Source organism: Pelophylax lessonae (genome assembly GCF_965119305.1).
Source record: "Pelophylax lessonae genome assembly, chromosome: 9".
Lineage (NCBI taxonomy): Eukaryota > Metazoa > Chordata > Amphibia > Anura > Ranidae > Pelophylax > Pelophylax lessonae.
In genome coordinates, this window is record NC_138776.1 from 93,147,015 (window position 1) to 93,172,465 (window position 25,451).

Below are 25,451 nucleotides of genomic sequence, written 5' to 3' on the forward strand. Positions count from 1 at the left end.
TAGTCAATATCCATCAATTTCTATTGAATGATATTGAACATTGAGCAAGTAGATGAGCAATAAAATATAATTAGTTGAAAAGTACAGTATTTAGTAGAAACAATACAGTGAAACCTTGGTTTGCGAGTACCTTTGTTTACGAGCATTTTGAAAGACGAGCAACATTTGTTTTTACAAATCTGTCTTGATATACAAGCAGTTTTATACACTAAAAGCATGCCATCCCCTCTGTAATGCCCTCTGTTACATACTATTATGTGTCCCAGTGCTTGTACTGTATATAAAGATGCCGATTTCTACTGTTTCAGAGTGTCTCTCTGCACTTACGTGACTGTTCGTCTCTCTGCTCTACCCGGCGGGAGGGGCCGATCACTCCTGCTGACGTCATCTGAGGAGGAGGGGAGGAGAGAAGCAGAGGGCTGGCAGCCAGACAAGCTCTAATACAGTATAAATCGGCATCTGTTATATACAATACAGACACAGGGACACATATTGTTATTTAACAGAGGAGATGGCATACTTATACTGTACAGTTATGTACTTTATATATAATACAGCATATCTTTGTTTGTACCATTAAATGCTTGTGGAACGAATCATCTGAGTTTCAATGCTTTCTTATGGGAAAACTTGCTTTGATATACGAGTGTTTTGGATTACAAGCAAGCTGCTGGAACCAATTATACTCGCAAACCAAGGTTTCACTGTACAAACATATTGATGTGAGAAGTGACTGGTAAAATAAATCTTACCATCTAGAAGGTTGAGCCAATGTAGGAGGCTCAGATTTTGCAATCTTTAGCAACACTCTCATTGGATTTAATTCATGGTGAGGTGGCTCAATCTGAGCCATCTCTATTAAAGTGACGCCAAGAGACCAAACATCAGCTTTAAAATCATAGGGTTTATCCTTGGAAGTTTCACACATCACCACCTCTGGTGCCATCCTAAAATAAAAGAGGAGAGAGAGATCTGAAGCATACCAACACCAAGAAACACAAACCATGAACATTCACCTAATATGTGAAAAATATACAATAACTGTCAAATTGTGCACGCCTTTAAAAATAAAAAAAAATAAAAAAATCTATGAGCTGGTGCACATTGACATTTGAGAAGTAGAGAACTACTTTTGTCTGCAGACAAAAAAGTCAACTGGAATGATAAATTCAGCTTAAAGCTGAACTTTAAGCAAACAGCTAAAACCATAGATGATATACATTTTTGGAAGAGATTTTAATTCTGTCCCTTCATTCCTAAAATATGCACAGCTAGCAGGGAGACCCAACTTTTCTCTGAGTAACACATACAGGTCTTGTCTCTGCTTCCAGTCCAACACTGGACCGTAAAACAAGAAGCAGCAGGCTGATGAGGTTATCTCTGTTAGGCCCCTTTCACACAGGCGGACCGTTCATATCCGCCTGTCAGTTTTTTTGGCGGATCTGAACGGACACCCCATGCATCTCTATGGGAAATCAGATGTTAGCGGAGACATGTCCGCTGACATCCAATTTGATTAGTCAAATCTGGATGGATGGAAACCCTATTTTGCATCCGTCCAGCGGATCTGATCGGATGGGATCGGATGAGAACGGACAGATGGTCCGTTCCCCTCTGATTCCCCATAGAGAACAGCGGGACCTGACAGCTGTGTCTCCGCACACTGCGCGGAGACACAGCTGTCATCCGTCTGCTCAGCGGGGGATTGGCGGATCGATCCCCCGCTGAGAAAAACGGAGTCCGCCTAACGGATTCTCTGTGTGAAAGGGGCCTTATTGTGCCCTCCTGAATGCCCATTGTTAGCAAATGAGCCCTATAGCACAACTGACTGGCTCCCTATGCTGCTTCTCCATTTTCCAGTTTGAGCTTTACTATAGGAGTTTATTGAAAGAGGCTGATATCAAGAAAAGAACATTTACATTTAAGAAAAAACATGTAATGATGTATTATTGTATACAGAGCTGCAATAAAGGATACGTTTACCTTTGTAAAAAAAATCAAAAAAATAATAATAATAACGCATATCTGTTTGCAGGTAAATTTCAATTGTACCCACCATCATGCAGGGTTCTTGCAGACAGTCCATGTAAGCTGGCTGCTCGTACCTCATATGAGGAGGCAGTTACACTCTGACAGCAAGACTCAATGAACTCTACCTATAGCGCTTCACAGCAAAGGCTGTTGGTACTTTTAGTTTTCACATTCACAGAATACTGTGACTGAATGACACGGCCGGAGTATTTATTTATTTTAACTATGACAGCAGGTGCGGAGAGAAGATCCCCCACTAGCTGTCAAAACAGGATTGGGGGGAGTGCGGAGGCTGGTGCATCTGTAACATGTTACACCTGGAATATGGGTGTAACATGTAACAAGTTACAAAAGGTGAATTTATCCTTTAATCTGGGTCTTGAATATCCGCCAGTGTTCATCTTTGAAGCAGCTTTAGGAAAAGGTCTGAAAGAAGCAGTTCACGTGCAACCTGATTGTATGGTAAAGAATGGGTTATTTGCCCATCTCCAAAATCCAAAGGGCAAAAACCAAATCAAAAAGGTATTTCGTTTTTAGTTCCAAATTCCAAAACTCTACAAACACTAGAGTGTTGCTAGAGTACTTCACCCCTACTCAGTATCCGCCTGATTATAGAGGAGTCAAAATTTGGTGAACACTGTAATTTTGTGAAAACATGAACGACCTAACCGCATGCTCAACACAAACAATTACTGAAGAACTTATGCTCCAGTCCTTTACAAGTTAATAGATCATTTATTATCAGTGCCTATCCAGTGGAGCTTGCAGAATAATTCCCTACCACACTGAGTTTTGGGTTTATGGGAAAAAACTGGAACACCAAAGGAAACCCCTTGCCACTCCCTTTAAGGCAACCCAGTGATGAGTCCATTTTTTTTTTTCATTCCACGAGTGGGTTAAATGAAAAAAAAATAGAAATAAACTGACTGGATTCCCTCATCCACACACTCGATGTGGATGGGGGAATCCTTGCTGAGCAATTCTATTCTGACAGAAGGGAGACTTCCCTGCTGTCAGAATACACTGATCAGTGTTGCAGGCTATAACCTGCAACACTGATCAAACAGGAAAAATTTGACAGAGTGGTTGTACAGAGGTCGATATGTAAATCAACTTCTGTACAACCTCCCTGCCCATACATGGATCTAAATTTGGCCAATCCCTACCAAATTTCAATCCATGTATGGTCGGCTTAAGAATGTAAGCTCTCATGTGTAAAGCCCTCCTAACCCTCTTGTCTGGAGCCAGTTGGCTTTGGGTTTCAGGCACGCTGCGCTTTGTGAATGGTCCCGCAGTCTTCTGGGACCTATAATGTGTCCCACAAGAGTGCGGGCGAAGATAAAAAAAAAAAAAAAAAAAGGGTGGGGGGCTGAACTTCAGCTAGGATCGACATGGCGAACTGGACGGAAGTAGGAGCGGGTACCTGTCAAAACCCCCCCAGAAAAATAAAAAAAGATCCAAATATGGCAGAGGAGGAGGGATGAGGCGAAAGGGAAAGTACTGCATTAAGTTTGAGAAAAAAAAAAAAAATAGCACATACCAGTAAGGAGTACCAATGAATGAGTCTCTCCTCTGTAATGTTCTAGTATTCTTAGCAGACACTCCAAAATCAGCTTTAATGAAACAAAAATTAAATGATAAACACTTTCAGAACTTTGTAATACATAATTACATATGTCACCCACAACACTTCCATTTCAAGAGTGCAGTAATTAACTACTTATTACAGCTTGTATACATGAAAAACTACATGTCTTAGCAAAAGCCACAGCAAAAACGTGACTGTTACCACTTTCCAAAATAGCTTCCCCATTCTTTGCAATGAAAGAATATTCCAGTAGAAAGAAATGATTACACTCCTATATATGCACACACATTATACCATTTTTTCCCAAAGTTAATAAAATAAACTTCATATACTTTATGTAACATACCTTCTGCTAGTGTTTTATATGAAGTATATAAGCACACAAATTATAGGAATGTATCCTTTAATGGATTTCAGAAATTCTAGCTTTGGTAAACAGGCCTGAAAAGTCTAAGAAAGCACAGAAATGTCAGCTGAAGGAACTCAGCAGGATGGTGTATTCTGGATGACAATGACCAGTCCGATTGTCTTCAGATCTTTAGAAAATTACAGGTATTGGATGACCATCAATTAATGTCTGTTGGATTAATGCTGAAATCTGGCTACAAAGAAAATACTGTCTATGGGTCCAATTACACTAGCCCTTTGCGGAAACACAAGTTCTACCACAAAGCATGGTAACACGCCATACATGCGGTGTGGTACCATTCATTTTGAATGGCACCCCAATGCACCTGCACTGCAATAAATTACAAAGCACCATAAAATATGAGTGTTGCATAAAAATGCAGCAAGACCTGCTCCTGTGTGTGCTGTGGTGCATTGCAGCCCACTCATTTTGAACAGACTGCTTACTGAACTGTGCATAATGGCAGAGTGTGGTGAGGCATAAACAGGCCCTCATACAGGAGTTGTGTTTTCTTATTGGAATCTTGGTGTTCTTTGCATATTTCTTTCAGAATAGGGTGGTAATCCAGCATGAAACGCGTTTGGCTTTGTGCAGGAGTTTTCTGTAAGCTGGTCACTGCTGTTAGTTCATTTACATATTAGCAGCCCTCTCAACCTCAGAAACTGAGCCAAATCATCAAAAGGTTATATAACCTAATAGCTCTGTCATTAGAGACCACAGAAATGTTTTTTGTTTAGACTAGAGTAGTTCTTTGATCACCCAGTAGGCATGGCCTAAATTAAAAGTTGGTAAATGTGAAAGTGCCGATAATAACTTTTTCCTGGTAGAGATGCAAAGCTTTAAATGGCTTTCCAGAACTGAAGACAATAGTGAATAAGAAAGAGGGATTTTTTTTTTTTTACACACAAGGAACTTCCTGCAAGAAAATGCATAGGGCCCCCAGGCTGTCACCATTCTGCCAACAGATTGAGCTCTAGAGATCTCCATCTCTGACGAGGCAGCTCAGATACACTGCGTATTTGGCAATCCACTCTGATAATCAAATCTGTAGTTTGCCTGGGTACATGCATGTGCTAATAGGGCCTAACAATTATTGCTTTTTCCACTCCCTCACCAAATGAGATACACGTTGGTAGACCATATACAGGTAAATAAGGGCCTGTTCACACCACTGCCTAGTGATAACATGCACAGAACCACAAGGCGTGATAAAGCATGTTATCTGTCCTGGTGCACTGCAGAACCATTCATTTTGAATGCAACCTCAATGCATCTGTGTGGCAGATCACCGAAACAAACTACTGTAGATTGCAGTCTGCTACGTGAAAAAAAACAAAAAAAAATACACATAGCAGATTGCAATCTACAGTAGCTGGTGCATGTTTAGATCTCTTGCAGTTCATTTCAAAGTCAATTCAACTGAATGGGTGGCCTTAACATAAAACACATAAATCATGCCGTAACAAATCTTTCTGGTGTGAATGGGTCCTAATAGAGGGAGTCAACGCAAACCTTTTGCTAAAAATAATCTGCATGTCCGTTGTCACGTTTGTCTTGATTGGCTAGAACAGGCTACAGGAGACATTCAAATAAGTCAGAGGCACATTTCTGTAAATAGATTTACAGACTTTAAAACCTTCATATTCTCCAGTACTCTTTATTCACATATATAGGAGCTGATGTAGAGACGCACCTACAGAGACCAGACAGCATTAAAAATTCCTTTATTAAACCACTTACCCAGCTTCACATCACCATCAAGAGTGAGCAGGATGTTTCCGGCCTTTAAATCCCGGTGAATAATTTTAGCTTCATGTAAATAAATCAGAGCCTCTAATGTCTGCTTGCACACTACCCGGATCTGAGGTTCTGTCAATGCACGTTCCAGCTCTGAAAACAGAAATCATGGCAATGATTCAACAATATTTTAATGCTCCATATTATTAACCATTCAAGCATTGGATTCTGTAGCTTATCAAAAAGCAGATGGTCACATCTAGTCCTGCCCACAGCTTTCTAGATAAACACTGCCTCTGTTGCTAAAACACTCCTATTGATTCTCATATAATTTTCTATTAATTATATAGGGTGGGTGTCCGCGAGATGACATCTCTCATCGCCTGCCCTGCAATACCGCTGTGCTGCCCTCAATCTAGGGTAGGATGAAACCCCCCACTGCACAGAGGCCTGCTGCTGTGCTCAATGATCTAATGTGCACATCTGTGCCGCCATCAATGCAGTGACAATCTGCTACTCGTGGAAGGCGACGGTGGCAAGTGACATGCTGCATCTGGTGGCAGGCGACGTGGCAAGTGACATGCTGAATCTGGTGGTAGGCAACGTGGCAAGTGACACACCCAGGGCTCCCATAGATTATGCATTATGGTACGTGGAGTTATTTCATCTCATATTACAATGTAATAGTAGAAATAATGCACTTTAATCATCCTGACACCATATCAACCAAGGTGTCGTAATGACTGAAGCGCTAACAGCCATTGCCCAGACAAATTCCCTGTGAAAAATCGCACCAACCCCCCCCCCCCCCCCCCCCCCGGCACAATTTTCTTCTACAAGGCTGGACCCTGGTGCCGAAAAGGTTGGGGATCGCTGATATAGAGGATAAAAACACAAACAAAATTAATGATAAAATCCATGTTTTCTAATGAACCTATTTGGAGAAGCTTTGTATTAGAAAACGTTTTCAGAAGCCTTGAATCTTGACAAATGCAGACTTACCTAGCATGACAGCATCTACTGCTCCACCCGCACAAAATTCAATAAGAATCTAAAAAAAAAAGAAAAAATCTCAAATCAATCCTACTGATGATTAAAAACATACTGTATATGGCCTCCACAATAACACCTAATCTAGCACTTGACCTCTAAAGTTAAAGTAAAGAAATATCCATCCTGGCTGATGCACTTAACGTACATCTATTAGGCAAAAACTGAATTTTTGTCTTACTGTAAAATCCTTTTCTCTAATGTTCATTGACAGATACAGCTCCATATCTTCTTTCACCCTTGGGTTATGCTGCTCTTCCTAGGAGTAGGACACTTGGTGGAAATTAGTTAAGAGTTTGACTACGCCCATAGGGCAGTCCCAGGGGGGTATACTTCCACTTCCTGCTCTAGCTCTTTACGGTAGGACAAAAATCCAAGTTTTCGCTTTCGTTCATTGACAGACACAGCTCCATATCTTCTTTGACCCTTGGGACGTCCCAAAGCAGTGTCAACATGAGGGGTGGGAAGAACACAGCAATAAATAAACTTCCCAAAGGCTAAACGTAGCCAACCAGGTAAAACAGGAGCTCAACCAGAAAAAACTGGAGCTCACCCGACAAAAAAGTACAGCCTCAAAAGAGGACTAATTCTCCCCAACAGTGCCCTGCATACCCTTGAGGCCAAAGAAAGCATCCGCAGATGCTAACATATCCACCTTATAAAATTTTGTGAAAATGTGTGCGGATGACCAGGTGGCCACCTTGCAAACCAGCACCACTGACCCCTAATGACAGAAGGCCCAAGAGGCACTAAGTGCCCATGTAGAATGCGCCTTAACAGGGAAAGGAGGATGCTGACCCTTAATGGAATAGGCCTGCACCCCCGTCTGCCTAATCCCTATGGAAATGGTTACAGCAGATGTGGCCAGCCCCTTACAGGGTCCATCTGAAAAGGGCAAATAGGGAATCCGATTTTCGGAACGACTCAGTCGCAGCCAGGTACTGCCTGATTGCCCGAGCCACATCCAAAGAATGTAGGGCAATCTCTTTAGGGGGCTTAAGCTTAAGACACAAGGAAGGTTACCTTCTGGGACAATGTAAGCAGAGGAATCTTGCAAATATTTTTCAACTCTGGTTACCGAAGAACGGACTGCACCAAGATGAGATCCTACGAGGGCAATGAGAACCTCACTGGGGGAGCGAAGTGGCGAACCCCCTGAACAAAGGTGCGAACCACAGAAAGCATAGCCAAAGGACAATGAAAGAAAACCGCCAAGGCCGAACCTGACCCTCAGTGGTACCCAAGGCCAGACACTGCTCCACACCTCGTTGGAGGAAAGCAAAAGTCCGAGTCACCGAAAAGGAGCAGGGGTGAACCCCAAGAGATTCACATCCGCGAAGAACGCTCTTCAAACGCAATGGTAAATCTACCTAAAAGTAGATTTTTTTTGGCTTGCAGCAGCGTGGGAATCACCGATTCAGACAACCCTCTAGTCTTCAGCACCTGTTTCCGACATCCAAGCCGTTAGAGGCAGCGACTGTAAAGCAAGAAGGAAGATTAGCCCTTGAGCCAACAGATCTCCTCTAAGAAGTCTCCCAAGGAGCATCGGCGACAAACCGTATCAGATCTGCTTAACAAGACCGGTGAGGCCAGTCTGGAGCCACTAGGTTGGCCGTAATTCCCTTCTGCCTTGAGCCTATGCAGGAGTCTTGGCAGAATTACTAGAAAGGAAAGACGTATATCAGACGATACTGGTCCCAAAAGGAGCCACCAGTGTAGTGTGTCTGTGGAGTCGGCCAGAGGATCTCGAGACGATGCCGCAAACCCAAGCACCTTCCTGTTGAGACGAGAGGTCAACAGGACCACCTCAGGAGTTCCCCACCGGAGACACAACTGATGAAACACCTCCGGAGGAAATGTCCAGTATATCGGTCAGTAGTCTGGATTCTTCCAGAGTCCAGGACCCTGAACACAATCTGTGCCAAAAAACGCCACCCCATTCAGACAGGCTGGCATCCGTGGTGGCCACCCTCTAGTACAGGGGAAGGAAAATGTACCCTGTCGAATCGCCGGAGAGCGAAGCCACCAAAATCAGGGACCCTTTTGTACCCCGGCTCAACAGGATCAGATTGTCTAGAGACTGTGGATTCTTGCCCCACATGACAAGAATCTCTCTTTGCAAAGGTCTCGTGTGGGCAGATTTTTGAAATTCGCCCCATGGGAGGAACACCCTGGCTGAGGCCGAGTCCAGAACAGACTCAGATAGTCCAACTAGGTGGAACGGAACCAGAACTAATACCTGGAAATTGAATTTCCAAACGAACTTCTGCAGAGTCCCCCCCAGTTTTCTCCCGGTTGTCCTTCAGAGCAGGTGAAACTCTCCCCCCCCCCCCCCGCTAACACAACAACGCCAACACTTGCGAAAACCCGAGGGGTTGAGGTAAAACCTCTTGATAATGCTCCTCGCAGAGGAGCGGATGACCGACGTATATTGGAATATGGAGGTAAGCGTCCTTACTATCAATAGAGGCCAGAAGATCCCCCTGAGTTAGGGATGCCACTACCGTACAAATGGACTCCATTTGAAACATATGTACCCGCACAAAGCTATTCAGAGCTTGGGGTCCAAGATTGGACATACCTCACTTTCCTTCCTGGGACCTGCAAACATGAAACAAACGTTCCGATTCTGAGACCAGAACAATCACCCCTTGTCTGGGGATAAACGCAGGTTGGAAGGAAAGAACCTCTCTGGAGGAGTAGACTAAAAAATGGATCTTGTAGCCCAACTGAATCAGCTCGTGGACCCACTAGTCTTGAATCAGGGAGGTCCACAGGTCCAGAAAGAAGCGAAGACTTCCTCTCCCACCCCAGATACGGGTGAGAGTGCTCCTTCAGGCAGAAGGGGTGTTTGTCTGTAGATCTGGAAGGACCCGTTCTCGGCATACCAGACCAGGTCCTCATTGAACCTCCAGAGGAGGTCTTTACAGGGAGGCTCTGAAAGACGATTTCCTACAAAGGGAAGATCACATAAGGCCTTCTGGAAAGTCTGGTCCGCAGACCAGCATTTTAGCCATATTATGCACCGAAGGATCATTGCAGTCACGGACAGCCCAGAGACTAAGGGAGCCGCATTCAGAGAGGCATCACAGACTAACTTCAACCCCTGGACCAACTAGTCCGCGAGCTCCCCAAAGGCAGGAGGAATTTATTCCCCCTTCTGATCACGGCGCAAAAACTTTGCCCACTCGGGAAAGTCAGGGACACCATGCTATGGTGAACACTGGCCTATGGACCGAACTGGATACATTAAACATGTGGTGGACCAAAGTCTTGGCTCTCCTGTCAAAAGGATCTTTTAAAACCGGAGACTCCTCCACCAGAATTAGGGTGGATTTATTCAGTCTGGATACCTGAGAGTCCACCACAGGTGGGACGGCCCATGTACTCAACAGAGACTCCCCAAGGGATACAGTCGATCGAAGCGCTTAGGCACCGCCATATTGCGTTTACAACTCCACTGACAGGCGACAATTTTGTCACAGTAGGCGGGAAAAAGAAAATATCTTTGCCGCTTTAGAGGATCTGCCGCCCCCAAGGGGACCGGCGCCTCAGCAGCTGCATCCTCCATGTTTAAAATTTCCTGCACTGAAACAATCAGTGCACCGACCAGCGCCATTGCAAGCGCATGTGCAGTAAAAGAGGAATCATCCTCACAGTCAGAGCACCCGAAGTGCGTGGACGTAGACCCAGTAGAGTTACTATATGCTAAGCTCACCCTGAGAACATAACAAGCAGGGTAGGTCACCAACCACATTCCCGCAAGGAGATGCTGGCTAAAAGGTCCACAAAGGAGATGCTGGCTAAAAGGTCCACAAAAGGACTACCTATTAGACCTAAGGGTCGCCCTCCATAGAGGGTATATTAGGACATAGTCCCCTAGAAGGGGAGAGAAGGCCGCCGTGACGCAGACGCGCAGACAGAGAACCCCCTTTAACACAATAACTGCTGCTTTACTTCACTAAAAAAATGCAGCGTCCCCATGGGTCAGGCAAACCATATGGCCCCCCTCCTGAGGGGGAGGGGGGGGGGAGCGGATGCCCATCCACAGCCCTATCGACCCAGTCAGCAGCTCGAACAGCCTGGTCATCAGCTCGGCCAGCCAGCCGCGAGTGGGCTGCAAAGAGGCAGCCTAAATTTTCAGCCCAATCCCAGGAAGAGGCCCACGTCTACCCCGAGGGACCACGCTACTTACCACACCATGGAACTGGATGGGCACCACTCGGAGCAGACCACCTCCCCATCTGGGAATGGGGGGGGCGTGCTGCGGGCCAGAGGTACGCTGCGACTCCAGTCATAACCAGGGTCGCGACCAGGGCTATGCGTCCTCATGAGGCGCTTAACTCGCCGGCCAGTCCCCGCCCAGTGGGACTATGTAGCGGCCAACCTGGTGCGGAGCTGAGGCCTGTGGGCGCTCGCTGGCCAGACTGGGAAGACCGTAAGGATCTAGGATATCCAGTCTGCCATTTGATTGTAGTTCTCACAGGAACAGAAAATAATAAAAAAATTCAGTTTAAAAAACCAAAAAATGCCAGGACCAGAGATCCCAGTAAGGAACTAGGTCCTTATTCCTGTCTAGGCAGAAAAAAACTGAAGAACTAGAGCAGGAAGTGGGAGTATACCCCCTGGGACTGCCCTATGGGCATAGTCAAACTCTTAACTCTTTTCCTCCTAGTGTCCTACTTCTAGGAAGAGCAGCATAACCCAAGGGTCAAAGAAGATATGGAGCTGTGTCTGCCAATGAACAAAAGAGAAAACTTTTTTTTTTGCTAGTTTTGGATAAAGTGAAGAGGGATTAGAACCTCTGTCAATGTTTGTTGCCGACTGTGCTCCCATTAAGGAGAGTCACCCTCATCGTTTGTCCCGTTTACCATAATCAATGAAAGTAAAAGTAAAGAAAATGCCCAATTTTGGGTTGTCCCCAGAACAGGCATAGAGGTGAGATCCTCCAGTGGGGACACTAGTTGGATGACCTGGGGGTCCCGAAGGGATTACCTTAATTTGCAGGGATTTCCTCTCACTACATTTTTGGCTCTAGGACTGAAAGGAAGGGAAATCTACAAAAAGGAAAACTGATGGCGAAAAAAAAAATCTCACAGGGTTTATAATACTCCCTTACAATATCCAAAATGAAACAAAATAAATAAACAAATTGCCTGTCGTTTTACTTTAACAGATTCAACAGTATAGAAGACAGAGGAATAAACTTCTTCTAACATGGCATTATTAATGTGCATAAAGCCAGCCATAGGCTATTTGAATCTTGGCCGGTTCATCTCGAACCATGTATGGGCGGGCAGGCTGACTGCACCCAAGTCGATTCATCAATCAACTTGTGTACAAACAGTATGTTGGATTTTTACATGCGAATATTGCCAGCGGCTTATAGCCGCTAGCAAACACCACTGTTCTCCCAGCAGGGACTGATTGGGTTGAGTTGCAATTAAAGAGGAAGTAAACCCTCCTCTGCAACTTGTACCTATAGGTAAGCCTATGATAAGGCTTACCTATAGGTATTACTGTAAATATCTCCTAAACATGTACCGTTTAGGAGATATTTACTTTGCATACAGCCGTTCCTTCAGAGCCCTGTGCCGTGACCGTCTGCTCCTGCGCACATGCGCAGGAGTGACGTCATCGCAGCTCCAGCCAATCAAATGGCCTGATGCCGCAAACCCGGAAGAAGGGCGACAGAACATGTCACCCATGAGACAGATGAGCGGTCGGCACTGCGGGGCTTCGTTCTAAGGTAATTATTTTATAATAATTTTATAATGAGCTAGTATGCGATGCATACTAGCTCATTATGTATTTGTCTTTCAGTTGTTCGTTTTTTTAAAAAAAAATTTCTGAGGTTTACAACCTCTTTAAAGTCTGGTTGAAACTGCCTAAAATCCTTTATCTAATAAATATAAGAAAGAGCAATGACATTTATCATACATTTTAGGCTGCCATAATTTCAACAAATCATTTAACAAACAAGGTCATTAATATAAAAAAAAAAAAAAAAAAAAAAGTACGGTATATGAACTTTTATCTATCCACTAGCCCCAATGGAATGTTTTATGAAGCAGCCTGATCATTAAAAAAATGTTTCAGTTTATGCATTACATTTTTTATATAACCTTCTTAAAATTACCAGCTTGAGATCGCATCAAAGCTAGGGTGAGTGATTCTGTCCTGTGAGGATCAGGGGAGGGTTAGGGGGAGCTTGAACTTAAAGTTAATTTTTTTTTTTTTTTTAATGCATTCCCTGCATTAAGGTCAAAAAATAATGATTTACTACTTGTTGCAGAGAGCAGGCAAGTATCAACCTCTATTTTATTTTAACTTAATAAAAAAAAGGGTGGGGGGGGCTTTACAGTCTCTTTAAAGGGTAAATTCACTTTTATTAATAAATAAGAGCGTTTTCCATTGTCATCTTTGGCCCAGCTATTATAATGTGCTTTTCTCTCACTAAGGTTTCAAATCTTGAAAGTTTATATGAATTTTTAAAGTGATTTTTAGATTCCATCACTTCCTGTAGGCCACCTCCCAGAAGCCTTTACCTCCTTGTTGCATCACAGAAGAGGGTGTGATAGGGAGTGTTCACCACCCCGGAATCACACCCCCGTATTACAATACCATCTTTCACCCACTTCCCTATAATAACTATACAGAAAATCTATTGTCAATCACGGCCATCCAGGAATGCAAGTCCATCGTCAATCACAGTGTCCAGTAATGCAGGGCTTGACAAAATTTTCCTGAAATCTAGGAGCCAGCTAAAAATGTTAGGAGCCAGTTTTTTTTTTAAACAACCAACCAAGCTTTATTTCCAAAAAAATAACATACTAAATTTACACATAAAGATGACTAGAACCCCACTCTCCTCTATAGCGCAATCGTATGGAAACAGACTGTCTGTCTCTTTCCATCCAATGCCATCTGATCAGATCCACGGGATGGATAGAAAATAGAACCACCATCCGTCTGTTTTTGGCAGACAGGATCAGATGGCGGCAGATTACTGCGCCATAGAGGAGACAGAAGGGTCCGATCAGGTCTGCCTGAAAAACTGACAGGCGGACCTGATCAGACAGCCCGTGTGAAAGGGGCCTTCGGCTGTGGCATGGCGATGAGGAAAAAAAAAAAATTATTATATATCATTTTTTTAATTTTTTTTTTATAATAATTGAAAAAAAAAATAGAAAAATAAATTTTTTATTTTTTTATAAATTGAAAAAATAATTTTTTTAATAATAATTAAAAAAAAAAAAGAAAAATAATTATGAATTTTTTTACTAATTTAAAAAATAAATAATAATAATAATAACCACACTCCCTGTCCACTTACCTTTTAAGCAAAGGTAAGTGGACAGGGAGATGAAGCCTGCAAAAACTTCCCTCATCTCCTCTTGGGGAAGGAGATGGACAGGCATTAAGGACAGGCAGGGGAAACAGCCATTAGTTACTGCTTGTCAAACTCCCGGCCACCACAAGAGGGCGCCAGTTCCCCGTTGGAAGCCAATCTCATCTCACAGAAGAAGGCCGAAAAGACGCAGCCTTAATTTTCGGACGGCGCGGAAGTCCGTGCACTCGGTGAGTGGTTGGGGGGGCGCAAAATTGACAGGACACCTCTTGCAGTGCACCCCAGGCGCCAGGTCGCTAATTCTAGTCGCCAATGCGACCTGGCGCCTGGGGTTTGTCGAGCCCTGCAGTAATGTATTTCTATAATCAATCACAAGAACCTGATGCCTGCCAATGTATACACATTGCATTCCCATGACAGATCCCTGACATCACCTGGCTGTCTGTTTACATTACAGCAGCTGGGAAGTCAGGCGGGTGAATTGTGCAAGCTTTGTTCACCTCAAACCCCTGTCTGTCCTGCATCCATGTCTCATCCGTAATCAAAGCATTTAAACACAACTGAGGTTTTGATTTGGCCATTCTTACATATAGGGTTTCAATGTTTGAGCCAATCAGTTGTAGGTTTTTTATTCTTTTGACTCGACACTTTAACATTGTATCCCACACACAGTCACCTATATCAGTAACCTTTTATCCAGTGAAGCAGGATTTATAAAGACAAACCTGGAGCCTGCACCTTTAGGATGGCCCTGCCTCCTTACTTTTCTTAGGAATGCTGTGAGCCCATGACTCCTACAGAACATCTTCTGTTATACAAATTTACTAGCTTAAAGAATAACTCACCAGAAAAAATTCTGTTAATCTAGTCCTCCAGGGGACAAAGTGCATGTAGCACGTTGTTCTGTTTTATTCGCTGTGGCGGCTGAGCTAGGGTGAAATACACAGATTACCATTAGATGGCCCTAGGATCCCAAAACCAGCTGGCATGGTCAAACTACGGCACCTCTTCTTCCCCACCACTACCAAATGCAAACACGTGGCCTCGATGGTCAGCAAAAAAAAAAAGAAAAAAAAGCCAGCTCTGTGAATGGATTACATAACTTTGTCAGCAGCTCTGTAACTTCTATTGTACTGTTGGAAATCTCCTCTGTTCTGATCCTTACTGTACGTTGTGTAATTGATGACTGCTTTTTCTTATTCTGATGGAACTCTGTAATAATTTAAAAAATGCCAGCTTTGGATGATATATGATATTTTGTAGAGAGCTGTGGGTTACCAGGATGCTCTGGAAATAATTTGAGGGTATCTGCTCTAACTACCTATAGCCTGTATAAAGTAAGAGAAGCCCATATGTTCGCCTTAAGACTGAACATTTACAACCTGGCTAAAACCCTTCAGTGTCTGGTTCTCTTTGGAGGTAGGAGTGCACACTGCAGGATTACAGATCACTGTCCAGATAGTCTATCTTTATAAGCAGAACATTACTTGGCACTATACAGTCTTACATTGATAACACAGAACGCAGAGACAGAAATTGTATACCCAATGTATTACTTACCCAAAGATTATTTTCATAATAAAAAGCATCCAGTAATTTAACAATGTTTGGATGATCACATGATGCCAAAATCTCGATTTCCACCATGTAATCTTCAAGTTCATCCTCAGACTTTGTATCGATGACCTTTGCTGCTGCCAAAATGCCAGTCTCTTTATTCTGGGCCTGAGAAAAACACACAAAAACAGTCTGGTTAGTGCAGTTAAAACACATACTGTGGTGTTTGGGACAATATGTCCAAAAAAAAAAAAAAAAAAAAAAGAAAAAAAAAATGTTACACTAGATTTTGTTTTGCACAAAAAAAAAAATGACATAAATCACAACACCACTGATTTCTTCAAATTCCATTTTTATTATGTGTAAGGACAATGTCTAGTGACTTAAAAAAAATGGATAAACTGTCACTCATGGATAATTCACAAACTTAAAGTAAGTAAAGTAAAGTATAGCCAAGGCTCTTTTGCGTGTACTTTTACTGTAGGTCACAGGAGTGGTTAGTTCTGCGGTTCTTTCAGCTGACAGAGGGCTCAGCCTCTCATCAGTGATCCATTGAGACTGAGCCAGCCCATCCCACTCCCTCCACAGCCCAGAGCCCCACTGAGCACTGGAGGAGCAGAGCAGAGAGTCGGAGACTGACAGTCACAGCTCTCTGCTCAGAGCGGAGGGAGGGAGAACTGAGTGATTAGCAGTGTGTGATTGCCTAGTTCTCACCGCAGAGCCAGCAGAGGACAGATGCTGCATCCACCTAGGTGGGCAAAACATTTTTTTTTATTTTTATTTTTTAAGTCCATACTTCTCTTTTTTAAAAAGAGATTTTATATATATATATATATATATATATATATATATATATATATATATATATATATATATATATATATATATATATATATATATATATATATATAGCAAGCTTTTCTAACTTTCTTTTTTTTTTTTTTACACAAGATTCAAAAATGTCTCATTTGATTTAATTGGAAAAATGTGTAATTCCTTGGTGACAATTGTGTAAATAAAAACATTTATAAATAGACCCCGTAGTGTACAGGAGTCCAGGGACACTTGAATGGAAGGTATGTCCCCCTACTGTTACAGGCTCCGTGCTCTTTAAAGAGGAGTTCCAGCCACCTGTCAAAAGTGTAGCTGCTGACTTTAAAAAATGAGACCACTCATCGGTCTCATGGTCCAGCGGTACACTCAGCCCAGCCAAATTGACACATTTAAGGGTTGCTACTACACGCACATCAACATGGAATGCAGTGTGGCAGGCTTATGGGTTGCCAGGGCAAAATCAGGCAGGAAAACAAATGGTTACATTTGTGCATTGTGGTGCACTGGCAAGGTGCACTTCACTGCGGGTTACAGAATAATATATTTTTGTACTCCCCGTAAAGTCCTTCTTTCGGAGTCTATTGAGGCAAGCAGGAAGTCTGTCTTTCATCTTTCAGTTATATTTCTGCCTACAGGAGGATGTGACTCCAGTCTCAGTTTATTAGCAAACCAGTACCAACAGCATGATCACAATCACAAAGGGCAGGACCTTTGTCCCTTAATGGATTCCAAAATAAGGATTTCACAGCAGGTACATTTTATTATCCATTGAGGGACATATGAAGTCCAGAGGATGATCAACTGGGGAGTGGGCAACACAGCAAACAAATACCAACCAGTCCAAAAAAAAAAAACTGGGAACTGCTTGCAGCTCAACATACAGACTGACTTTACACCCAAAGCTGGTACCAGCTGAGGCCTCAACTTCCACCTGGTAGAACCTAGAGAACATGCGGTACCGAAAAGCCTAAGAAGCACTCACAGATCTTGTAGTGTGTGCCTTGACAGAAAGGAGTGAATCTGAATCCTTGAGACTATAAGCATTGATGATGGTATGCCTGGGCCAACTAACATGATAGAAAGAGAAGTCAGAGTACCCTTCGTTGGTCCATCTGCTATAACAAAAAAGAATCTTCTGAAATTAACAATAGCTGAGATATAAGATTCTCACTGCCCAAACCACACCAGGCAATGGAGGGAAATGTCCTTTTGGGTGAACTGGAGCCAGACAGAAGGATAAAAAATGATGTCCTGTTTTTGGTGAAAGGCAGAAATCACCTTAGGCAAGAAGGAAGTCTCAGGCCGCAACAACACTTTGTCCCAATGCAAAACCTGAAAAGGCAACGGAACACCAATTTGAGGCCAAGAGCAGAGAGAGGAATGTCTCTTTTGGGTTCAAATAATGGTATTTGATGTGTAGAGAAAACCAGATTCAGATCCCAGAGTCACAGGGGAGGGGGAACTAGAGGTGGTTCATGAGAAACGCCTTGTACAAGTATCTCATAAACGGAGACACCCATAGTCTCTAAATCAAAACTGAAAGGGCAGAAACTAAAGATGCACCGACATTTTGACAGCCGAAACACATCGGCCAAAAAGGGTGTCATCAGCATTTTGCAGATAGGGGAAAAACATAATAGTGCCGAAAACACCACAATTTAACGGTGCTTGTGGTATGTTTTTCATAGGTCATGTGACTCTAAAACCGCATTTAAAAACAGAACACTGTTGCGTTATTGATGCAAGATTTTTAACACCACATCTGAAGCACAATGGACCAGTGTGAGACATACATAGAATATAAGGAATACATTTTTCTTTAGCTTTTCTTGTGCTTTACTGCCCCCTACAGGAGTAGGACACTAGGCAGAAAAAAAAAAACTGGCTACGCCTATGGGCAGTCCCAGGGAGTATAGTCCCTCTCTCTGCTATAGGTACTCAGTTTTGTTACAAGCAGTGTCAGAAGAATTACAACTCCATAGAGGGGTGGGTGCTCTGTCAATGAACATCAGAGAAATGGATTTTACCTTGAGTCAAAAATCCAATTTTGTCTTTCGTTAATTGACGGATACAGCTCCTGATGTTCTTAATCAATGGGACGTCCCAAAGCAGTGTTAAACATGAGGGGTGGGAACAGCAAAATAGTCCCAAGGCTAAACAGTAGCCAACCAGGCAACAAGAGCTTGACCAAAACAACTGGAGCCCACCTGAATAAAACAATACACCCTCAAAGAGGACCATGTCCTCTAAACACCAGTCTGCAAAACTTTTCAGGCAAAGGAAGCAGCCGCAGATGCCAACACATCCACTTTAGAACTTTGTGAAAGTGTGCACCGACGACCAGGTGGCTGCCTTGCAAACCTGCATCACTGACGCCTGACGACAGAAGGCCCGAAGCGCCCGAGTAGAGTGCGCCTTGACAGAGGGGAAGGAGGAACCTGACCCCTGATGGAATAGGCCTGAAGAACAGTCTGTCTGATCCATCTGGAAATGGTCGGAAAGGAAGCGGACAACCCTTTGAGGCCCATCGTGAGCAAAAATAGTGAGTGACTGCCTAAAAGACTCCGTAGCTGGTACACTCTTATTGCCCTGACCACATCCAAGGCATGCAAAGCAATTTCCTTTGGATGTTTTGGCCTGGGACACAGGGAAGGCAACCAAATGTCTTCATTCAAAAAAAAATCAGAGACCACCTTTGGATGGAACGACGGACAGAGGCGAAAAACCACCTTATCACTGTGAAGCACCAAGTATGGTGAACGACAGGATAACGCCGCCAATTCCGACACCCTGCGCGCAGAGGTGAAAGCCACCAAAAAGGCCAACTTCTTGGACAGTGTAAGCAGGGGAATCTCCCGAAGATTCTCAAAAGGAAGCTTCTGGAGGACTGAGAGCACCAAATTGAGGTCCCAAGGTGACAACAGAGACAGAACTGGAGGGAGTCAAGTTACTAACTCCCTGAAGAAAAGTACGCACCAGGGAGTATGTGGCCAAGGGCCATTGAAAAAAGACTGCTAAGGCCGGTAACTGACCCTTGATCGTATTCAAGGCCAATTTCTGCTCAACCCCGTTGAAGGAAGGTCAAGATCCAAGCCAAAGAGCGAGGATGAACCCTAAGAGACTCACACCACGCAATGCATGTCTTCCACGTATGATGGTAGATCTTCCTAGAAGTAGATTTCCTAGCTTTTAACAGCATTAAAATCACCGACTCAGACAAACCTCTATCCATCATCATCACCTGGCGTTCAACAGCCAAGCGGTCAAAGACAGCGACTGTAAAGCAGGATGGCAGATTGGTCTTTGGGACAGCAGATCCTCCATGAGAGGAAGCTTCCAAGAACGTTGGCGACCAGTCGCACCAGGTCGGCGTACCAAGTCTGGTGAGGCCAGTCCGGGGGCCACTAAAATGACCAGAATACCTTCTGCCTCGATCATGCAGAGAAGTCTTGGCAGAACTTGAGAGGAGGGAAGGCGTAAATCAGACGGTATCAACCCCTCGGGGCCACCAGCGCATCTGTGAAGGTAAGCGTCCTTGATGTCGATGGAGGCAAGAAAATCCCCCTGATGCAGTGAAGCCACCACCATGTGAATGGCCTCCATTTTGAACTTCTGCACCCGCACAAAGCAGTTCAGAGCCTTGAGGTCCAGAATTGGACGCACCTTGCCTTCCTTCCTGGGGACCTGAAACACAGTAAAACCCCTGAAAACGTTCCCGAAGTCGGAACCGGGACCATCACTCTTTAAGGTTAAAGGTCTTGCACCACCTGAAAAATGGACCGGGGACAGTCGCACGTTGGAAGAAAGAACCTTAGCGGAGGGTAAGAACGAAACTTGATCTTGTAGCCAGACCGAATTACCTTGTGGACCCACTTGTCTTGTACCAGGGGAGTCCACGGGTCCGAGAACCTGCGAAGGCGTCCCCCCACCCCAGATATGGGTGAGGGCGCACCTTCTAAAGGGGTCTTGTCTGCGGGTCTGAAGAAGCCAGCTCTTGACTTGCCAGACCAAGGTAGCTTGGATTCTCCAGAGGAGGCCCCGAAGGGTTCCTATCCCTTGTTAGACAACCCTGAGGGAAGAAAAAAAACAAAAAAAAAAAAAACTTATGAGCTGAGAAGGAGGGCCCACGTCTACAACGAGGGTCCTTACCCCTAGTAGCCATTGGAAGAAAGGTACTCTTCCCCCCCTGTGAGACCTTTTATGACGTCATTCAGGGTAGCACCAAACAGGCGATCTCCTTGAAAGGGAAGATCAGTCAAGGCCTTCTTAGAAGTCTGGTCCGTAGACCAGCATTTAAGTCAAAACACATGCCCTGAAGGACCACTGTCGAAACAGAGAGCGAAACCACTAGGGGAGCCGCATTCAAAGAGACATCACAGATAAACTGCAGCCCCCTGGACCAGCTGGTCCACCAGCTCAACAAAGGCAGGGAGGTGCAAAAGACTAGCCCATTCTGTCAGAGTCTGCAACACCAGGGCAATGGTTAATATTGGCCTCAGTGCCGAACCAGCCAGAGTGTAATTTATTATTTTTTTGTTGCAAAAGCCTGTAAAGCATTGCACCAGCGATCAGCAGATCTCTATTGCCACACAAGTCTTCTGCAGACCGGTCAGAGTATCGAGGTACAAGCAAGCCGATACATGCTGACAGGAAAAATCACTGAACTACCATAGCGCTCACAGCGCCATGGTAGTTCACTGAGAACGACAAGCCGACAGCCAATAAGTCTGTGGGGGGTTTGCAGTTTTCCATTCACAGAAGACTTTGTGACAGGCCATTTTTTTGGTATTTAGCACTGCGCTATTTTAACTGGTAATTGCATAAAATGCTGTACCCAAACGTTGTATCACTTTTGTCACACAAATAGAGCTTTCTTTTGGTGGTATTTGATCATTGGGTGGGTTTTTTTATTTTTTACTATATAAAAAGACTGAAAATTTAAAAAAAAAAAAAAAATATTATATATATATATATATATATATATATATATATATATATATATATATATATATATATATATATATATGCTATAAAATACATCCAATAAAAAAGTTAAAAAAAAAAAAAATCTGATTTATTCATAAATTTAGGACAAATGTATTGCTATTTTTTTTTTTTGTAAAAAAAAAAAAATCCTAATGGAGGGCCAGTTCACAACATAGAAATGCAGTCCGGATGCTTTTTTGCATGCGTGTTTTTGATTAGTTCCAATGTATTTTGAAGCATTTTACAGAGTTCCAGTACAGTAATAATGCAGCATGTTCTACTTTTTTTTCTCCAGGAATGCACTGGAACTGACCAGACTGGTGTGAACTACGCTGCTGAAAATCAAATGACCTACTATCTATGCGTTTTTGATGCAGAAACAAAAACGCACTGGACTGCATGTGGTGTGAACTGACACTGAGTGTTTAGTATTTGCTTTATGTGAAAGTAAGGCCTCATGCACACTGGACGTTTTTACAGCTGCTGTTAGCAGCGTCAGACGTTTTTTTTTGCAGCTGCAGAACGCCCATCCATGTTATTCTATGGCCTCATGCACACATAGAGCTTTTAGGAGCTCCAAGTGGCATAGGCGTTTTACAGCTCCAAAAAAAACCCAGGAACTGTGGGTTCAGGAGCTCCAGCGTCAAGCTGCAAAAAACGTCTGACGCTGCTAAAGGCTCCATAAGGCTCCATAACGTTGCTTAACGTGCGTTAAGCCACGTTATACGTTTTTTTTCTTCCATTCAAAATCAATGGTTCCCTATGGGAGCCTATTGATTTGAATGGAAGTCACACCGCAGGTCGGATCAGGGTGATCCGACTTGCGGTGCGACCTGCACTGTGAGAATCTTGAGGGGGAACTCCACGCCAAAATGGGGAAAAAAACGGCGTGGGGTTCCCCCCCAGGTTCCAAACCAGGCCCTTCGGATCTGGTATGGAATTTGAGGGTAGCCCCGCGCCGAAAAAACGGCATGGGGTCCCCCCCAAAATCCATACCAGACCCTTATCCGAGCATGCAGTCCGGCATGCCAGGAAAGGGGAGGGGACGAGCGAGCGGCCCCACCCCCCCTGGATCATACCAGGCCACACGCCCTCAACATGGGGGAGGTGTGGGTGCTTTGGGGCAGGGGGGGCTCTGCACCCCGCACCTCAAAGCACCTTGCCCCCATGTTGATGAGGACAAGGGCCTCATCCCCACAACCCTGGCCGGTGGTTGTGGGGGTCTGCGGGCAGGGGGCTCATCGGAATCTGGAAGCCCCCTTTAACAAGGGGGCCCCCGATCCCAGACCCCCTCCCTATGTGAATGGGTATGGGGTACACTGTACCCCTACTCATTCACCCCATAAAATGCAGTGTATGGAAATAACGACAGGATACGTTTTGGAAAATTTATTAAAAATCTTCATCCGGCTCTTGTCCTCTCCGGGGGTCTTCTCCTCTCCGAGGGTCTTCTGCTCTTTTGCTGTCCGCCCTTCTTGTCTTCTCCTCTCCGGGGTCTTCTGCTGTCTTCTCCTCTCCGGGGGTCTTCTGCTCTTTTGCTGTCCGCCCTTCTTGTCTTCTCCTCTCCGAGGGTCTTCTGCTGTCCGCCCTTCTGCTGTCCAATCTTCTTGTCTTCTCCTCTCCGGTCTTCTGCTCTTTTGCTGTCGGCTGTCGGCTGTCCTTCTTCCTCCGGTCCTCCTCCGACGACGTCTTCAGCGATTATGCCGGCCTCTGGTCTCTGCAGCTTATTATATAGCCATTAGGGGCGTGGCCGCCAGATGACGTCATCGGGAGACCACGCCCCCTTGTGTCACAGATGACATCATCTGTGACACAAGGGGGCGTGGTCTCCCGATGACGTCATCTGGCGGCCACGCCCCTAATGGCTATATAATAAGCTGCAGAGACCAGAGGCCGGCATAATCGCTGAAGACGTCGTCGGAGGAGGACCGGAGGAAGAAGGACAGCCGACAGCAAAAGAGCAGAAGACCGGAGAGGAGAAGACAAGAAGATTGGACAGCAGAAGGGCAGACAGCAGAAGACCCTCGGAGAGGAGAAGACAGCAGAAGACCCCCGGAGAGGAGAAGACAAGAAGGGCGGACAGCAAAAGAGCAGAAGACCCCCGGAGAGGAGAAGACAGCAGAAGACCCCGGAGAGGAGAAGACAAGAAGGGCGGACAGCAAAAGAGCAGAAGACCCTCGGAGAGGAGAAGACCCCCGGAGAGGACAAGAGCCGGATGAAGATTTTTAATAAATTTTCCAAAACGTCTCCTGTCGTTATTTCCATACACTGCATTTTATGGGGTGAATGAGTAGGGGTACAGTGTACCCCATACCCATTCACATAGGGAGGGGGGTCTGGGATCGGGGGCCCCCTTGTTAAAGGGGGCTTCCAGATTCCGATGAGCCCCCTGCCCGCAGACCCCCACAACCACCGGCCAGGGTTGTGGGGATGAGGCCCTTGTCCTCATCAACATGGGGGCAAGGTGCTTTGAGGTGCGGGGTGCAGAGCCCCCCCTGCCCCAAAGCACCCACACCCCCCCCATGTTGAGGGCGTGTGGCCTGGTATGATCCAGGGGGGGTGGGGCCGCTCGCTCGTCCCCTCCCCTTTTCCCTTTGAGGGTAGCCCCTTTTTCGGCACGGGGCTACCCTCAAATTCCATACCAGATCCGAAGGGCCTGGTTTGGAACCTGGGGGGGAACCCCACGCCGTTTTTTTCCCCATTTTGGCGTGGAGTTCCCATTCAAGATTCTCACAGTGCAGGTCGCACCGCAAGTCGGATCACCCTGATCCGACCTGCGGTGTGACTTCCATTCAAATCAATAGGCTCCCATAGGGAACCATTGATTTTGAATGGAGGCAGAAAAAAACGCTGCTAACAGCTACTGTGGCCAAACGTGCAATAACGCTAGTAGAAAAAGCTACTGAAAGCACGTTTTTACAGCTGCTGTTTCCCGGCGTTATGTAAACAGCTTTGGAGCACGTTTTTATGACGCCCTGTGTGCATGGAGCCTTATAGCACCTACAAATGATGGTATACATCCTGTTTTTTTTTTTTTTTTACATACTACTTATGGCGGTGTTCAGCGACTTCTAGTGGGACTGTGATCATGCAGCGGGTACTCTGACATTAACTTACACACTAAGGGCACTAACTGCCACTAATACAGTGATCACTGACAATACTATACACTGTACCGACACTGGCTGGGAAGGGGTTTACTGTGTGCCTAACAATGTGTAATATGTGCTGCTTTTTACTAATAATCTCTTTCTTTCTTATCCCTGCTGGCCATACATTGTAAAATGTCCTTGTACAGATTTTCTTTAGATTTACCAAAACCATATAATAGGAGGTCAAACCTAAACATGTTCAATTTGTATGCAATAAGCAAGGCCCTTGCACTACATAGTTGAAGGTAAATTTAAAGAAAATTGTATAAATGTATGGCCAGCCTAAGGGTACATGTACACGGGACGTTTTAAAAAGTCCCTTGAACACTGGAATTTAAAGGACGTTTAAAACGTCCGTTGTGTCGCGTTTGCAGCCGTGTTTAGCGGGCGTTTGCGCTCAGAACCATTTCTAGGAGGTCAAAAAATCATTCCCCTTTAAAATGAAAAAAACGCGAGTGCTAAACGCGGGTGATCGCGTTCGGTCGCGTTTTTGTGTTTGAAACGCCGGTAAACACACGTTCTGAACATCCTGAACACAAATAATTGCTTTCCAAAAAACAACACTTAACTCAACTGCCAGTAAATGACTGTAAATGACTCAGTGTACATGGACAGATAAGATAACATGTAGGGGGGTTCAGGGTCTTCTGAAAAAAAACGCCCAACTGCTCCTAAACGGCCGTTTACAAGTTGCATTGTACATGGACCCTAAGAAATAGAGTTTGTTCCCTCTGTAAAGAGCCTTATGTGGATGGT

At 44.6% G+C, this 25,451-nt stretch overlaps 1 protein-coding gene across 4 annotated transcripts in view; it reads right to left on the reverse strand.

Moving 5' to 3' along the window:
- Nucleotides 1-25,451, reverse strand: part of SLK (STE20 like kinase) — a 147,408-nt gene that overhangs the window by 66,845 nt on the left and 55,112 nt on the right. For all 4 annotated transcript variants that reach the window (XM_082268245.1, XM_082268242.1, XM_082268244.1 and 1 more), the window contains exons 2-6: nucleotides 15,727-15,891; nucleotides 6,768-6,816; nucleotides 5,769-5,918; nucleotides 3,572-3,644; nucleotides 753-947 (exon numbers count right to left, since the gene is read on the reverse strand). In XM_082268245.1, the coding sequence (XP_082124371.1) occupies nucleotides 753-947; nucleotides 3,572-3,644; nucleotides 5,769-5,918; nucleotides 6,768-6,816; nucleotides 15,727-15,891 (632 nt within the window). The remainder of the gene's footprint in view (nucleotides 1-752; nucleotides 948-3,571; nucleotides 3,645-5,768; nucleotides 5,919-6,767; nucleotides 6,817-15,726; nucleotides 15,892-25,451) is intronic.